Source organism: Cyprinodon variegatus, unplaced genomic scaffold, assembly GCF_000732505.1.
Source record: "Cyprinodon variegatus isolate N-32 unplaced genomic scaffold, C_variegatus-1.0 Scaffold1076, whole genome shotgun sequence".
NCBI classification, from domain to species: domain Eukaryota; kingdom Metazoa; phylum Chordata; class Actinopteri; order Cyprinodontiformes; family Cyprinodontidae; genus Cyprinodon; species Cyprinodon variegatus.
The window spans coordinates 100832-103155 of NW_015151529.1; the positions used below are offsets into that span (position 1 = coordinate 100832).

Genomic DNA, 2324 nt, shown 5'->3' on the forward strand with positions numbered 1-2324 from the left:
TTGTAAAACCTTTTAAGTTGATAAAAATGCATATGCTAAGATACATTTGTAAAATATATCAGCATAAATGCAAATCAAAACTCACATTTTCATGATAAACATGCAGATAAGTTATTTTTAAGAGCTTTTTAAATTGATCCTGAAGTTGGATTAAATTTGATAGAATTGGATTTCATTGCATTTTGAATAAAAACTGTTTTTTTTTTTTTTATTTCATGTCTGAAAAATGACTCAGTTGTTTAGAAAATCAAAACAAATTATCTTTATTGACAGTAAAAGCATCATCAAACCATTTGGATAATAGAAACATTTCTGAGTAGGAGGTCAAAGTTCACAATGAAAACTCAAAGCGACGTTTCCTTTGAGTCTCTGGGCGGCCTGAAGGTCAGGATCTCTGTGAAAGTATGACCTGATAATCACAGAAAGAAGATTGTTAGCATCATCGCTAGTTAGTCTGATATAAACCGAACTGAAAAGATTAGTTTAGATCATCCAGGGTTTAACTACAACAGTTTAAAGAGTCAAACTTGATGAAACGGCGCTCTGGTCTCACGTTTCCACTGCTCCAGCGGCAGGTCGGTGTTATCCAGGGTCTGATCGTACGGCAGCGCCTCCGTCTCCTCCTCCACCTCCCTGAACTCGCTGAAGAACGGCAGCTCCAGGGCCTCCGACGCGCTCGCCCTGCTCTCCGGGTCCAGGAGGAGCATCTTCTCCAGGACGCAAACCGCTGCGATGCACAGAAGACGACTAAAGCAGAAGTTCTTCGCATATAAAGCTACTCCAAGGTTTTCCTTTACCGTTTGGGCTGACTTTGGAGAAAATGGAGGACAAATCTTTCTTTGGCACTTTGGGTAAACTTCTGATGTAGTTCCTGGCCTGTTGAGCAACAAACAAAAAAGATAAAAAGTTAATCAAATCTTTAAAAAAAGAGAAATAATGCAAAGCATTGGTGGTGGCAGCATCATGCTGCGGAGCTGCTTTTCTTCAGCAGGGACAGGGAAGCTGGCTGGATATAATGAAGCGAAATACAGAACAATCTAATGATAGACGGGTTCTCAGGGTGTGAGCGGAGCTGCAGACGATAGAAACGACTCGGGACTCGGACTCGTCGCTCCTTACATCTTGACTCTGCAGCTTCAGAACAAAGTCCGCAGTCGGAGTTCCTGTGATCTTCATAATTTCTCTTAGCTGGTCCAGGTCTGTCAGGGGGAGGAGTTAAGAAGCACCTGAATTCTTTATCATCGCTTCAATTTAAAGGAAAAGTTCGCTCATATTCATAATTCAAACTTCTGAAAGTTCTTTAAATATAAAATCATTAAATAATGTTCAATAAACGATCAGTGTTTTTATTTCAGAGTAATTTTCCTCTGAATGTGCTTCACTGGAGGCGTCCATGTTTGTTTCTCTTTAACAAGGATACGGTCGTTTCCTTTGAACAGAGGTTTTCCCAGCAGCATCTCTGCCATGATGCAACCTGCCGACCAAATGTCCACTGGAACACAGAGAGGGGCGCCGCTTATGTCACTGCGTTAGAAAATGCATCGATGACATCATCAGGTGTCTTTTTTTTTTACCTGTTTGCGTGTAGTGCATCCAATTCAGGATGACCTCAGGCGCTCTGTACCAGCGCGTCACCACGTAACCCGTCATCTCCGCGTCGGCCTGCCGAGCCAGGCCAAAGTCCAGAATCTACAACAGGCGAGGGGGGGTGAACTGTTAAAATATTAAACCCATAAATAATAAATATTAAATAAAGACAGGATGATTTACCTTCAGCTCACAGTCTGGGTTTATGGCCAGATTTCCAGGTTTCAGGTCCTGATGGAGAACAAGAAATATTTTAACTTCCATCTTTAAATCGATTTATAAAATGTTTCCAGTTTTATTTACACTGTTTATATATTTAATATATAAACATGAAGTCAACCAGGCAGGATAAGAAAATTAATGTAAATAATAAACATAAATACATTTTAAAGAAGTGTTTTATCTTTTATAGTTTAAAAGGTGAAAGGTCACTCACCCTGTGGACGATCCCCGCTGAGTGGATATACTGTGGAGAAACAGGAATAAAGTTCAGGAAAAGAAGTTTTCCTTCCTGAAAAAGAACAAAGAACGATGGGAGGAGCTTCCTGTCACCTTCAGGCCTCTCAGCATCTGATAAACCAGGAACTGGATGCGATCCTCAGACAGCTTCTCCATCTTCATCAGCTTCCCCAGGTCTGTTCCCATGAAGGGCATCACCAGGTAGCTGCGAGACAAGGCGGCAGGATTACAGCTGGGAGGGAAGGAAGGAAGGAAGGAAGGAAGGAAGGAAGGAAGGA

At 41.5% G+C, this 2324-nt stretch overlaps 1 protein-coding gene across 1 annotated transcript in view; it reads right to left on the minus strand.

The window, feature by feature from the left end:
• Positions 1-208: 208 nt before the first annotated feature.
• The window catches only part of LOC107101278 (mitogen-activated protein kinase 12-like), a 6174-nt gene continuing 4058 nt past the window's right edge, over positions 209-2324 (minus strand). The window contains exons 2-10 of the mRNA XM_015400134.1: positions 2140-2317; positions 2024-2053; positions 1771-1818; positions 1575-1689; positions 1421-1492; positions 1120-1199; positions 798-876; positions 554-727; positions 209-409 (exon numbers count right to left, since the gene is read on the minus strand). Coding sequence (XP_015255620.1) covers positions 345-409; positions 554-727; positions 798-876; positions 1120-1199; positions 1421-1492; positions 1575-1689; positions 1771-1818; positions 2024-2053; positions 2140-2317 — 841 coding nt within the window. The 3' untranslated portion in view covers positions 209-344. The remainder of the gene's footprint in view (positions 410-553; positions 728-797; positions 877-1119; positions 1200-1420; positions 1493-1574; positions 1690-1770; positions 1819-2023; positions 2054-2139; positions 2318-2324) is intronic.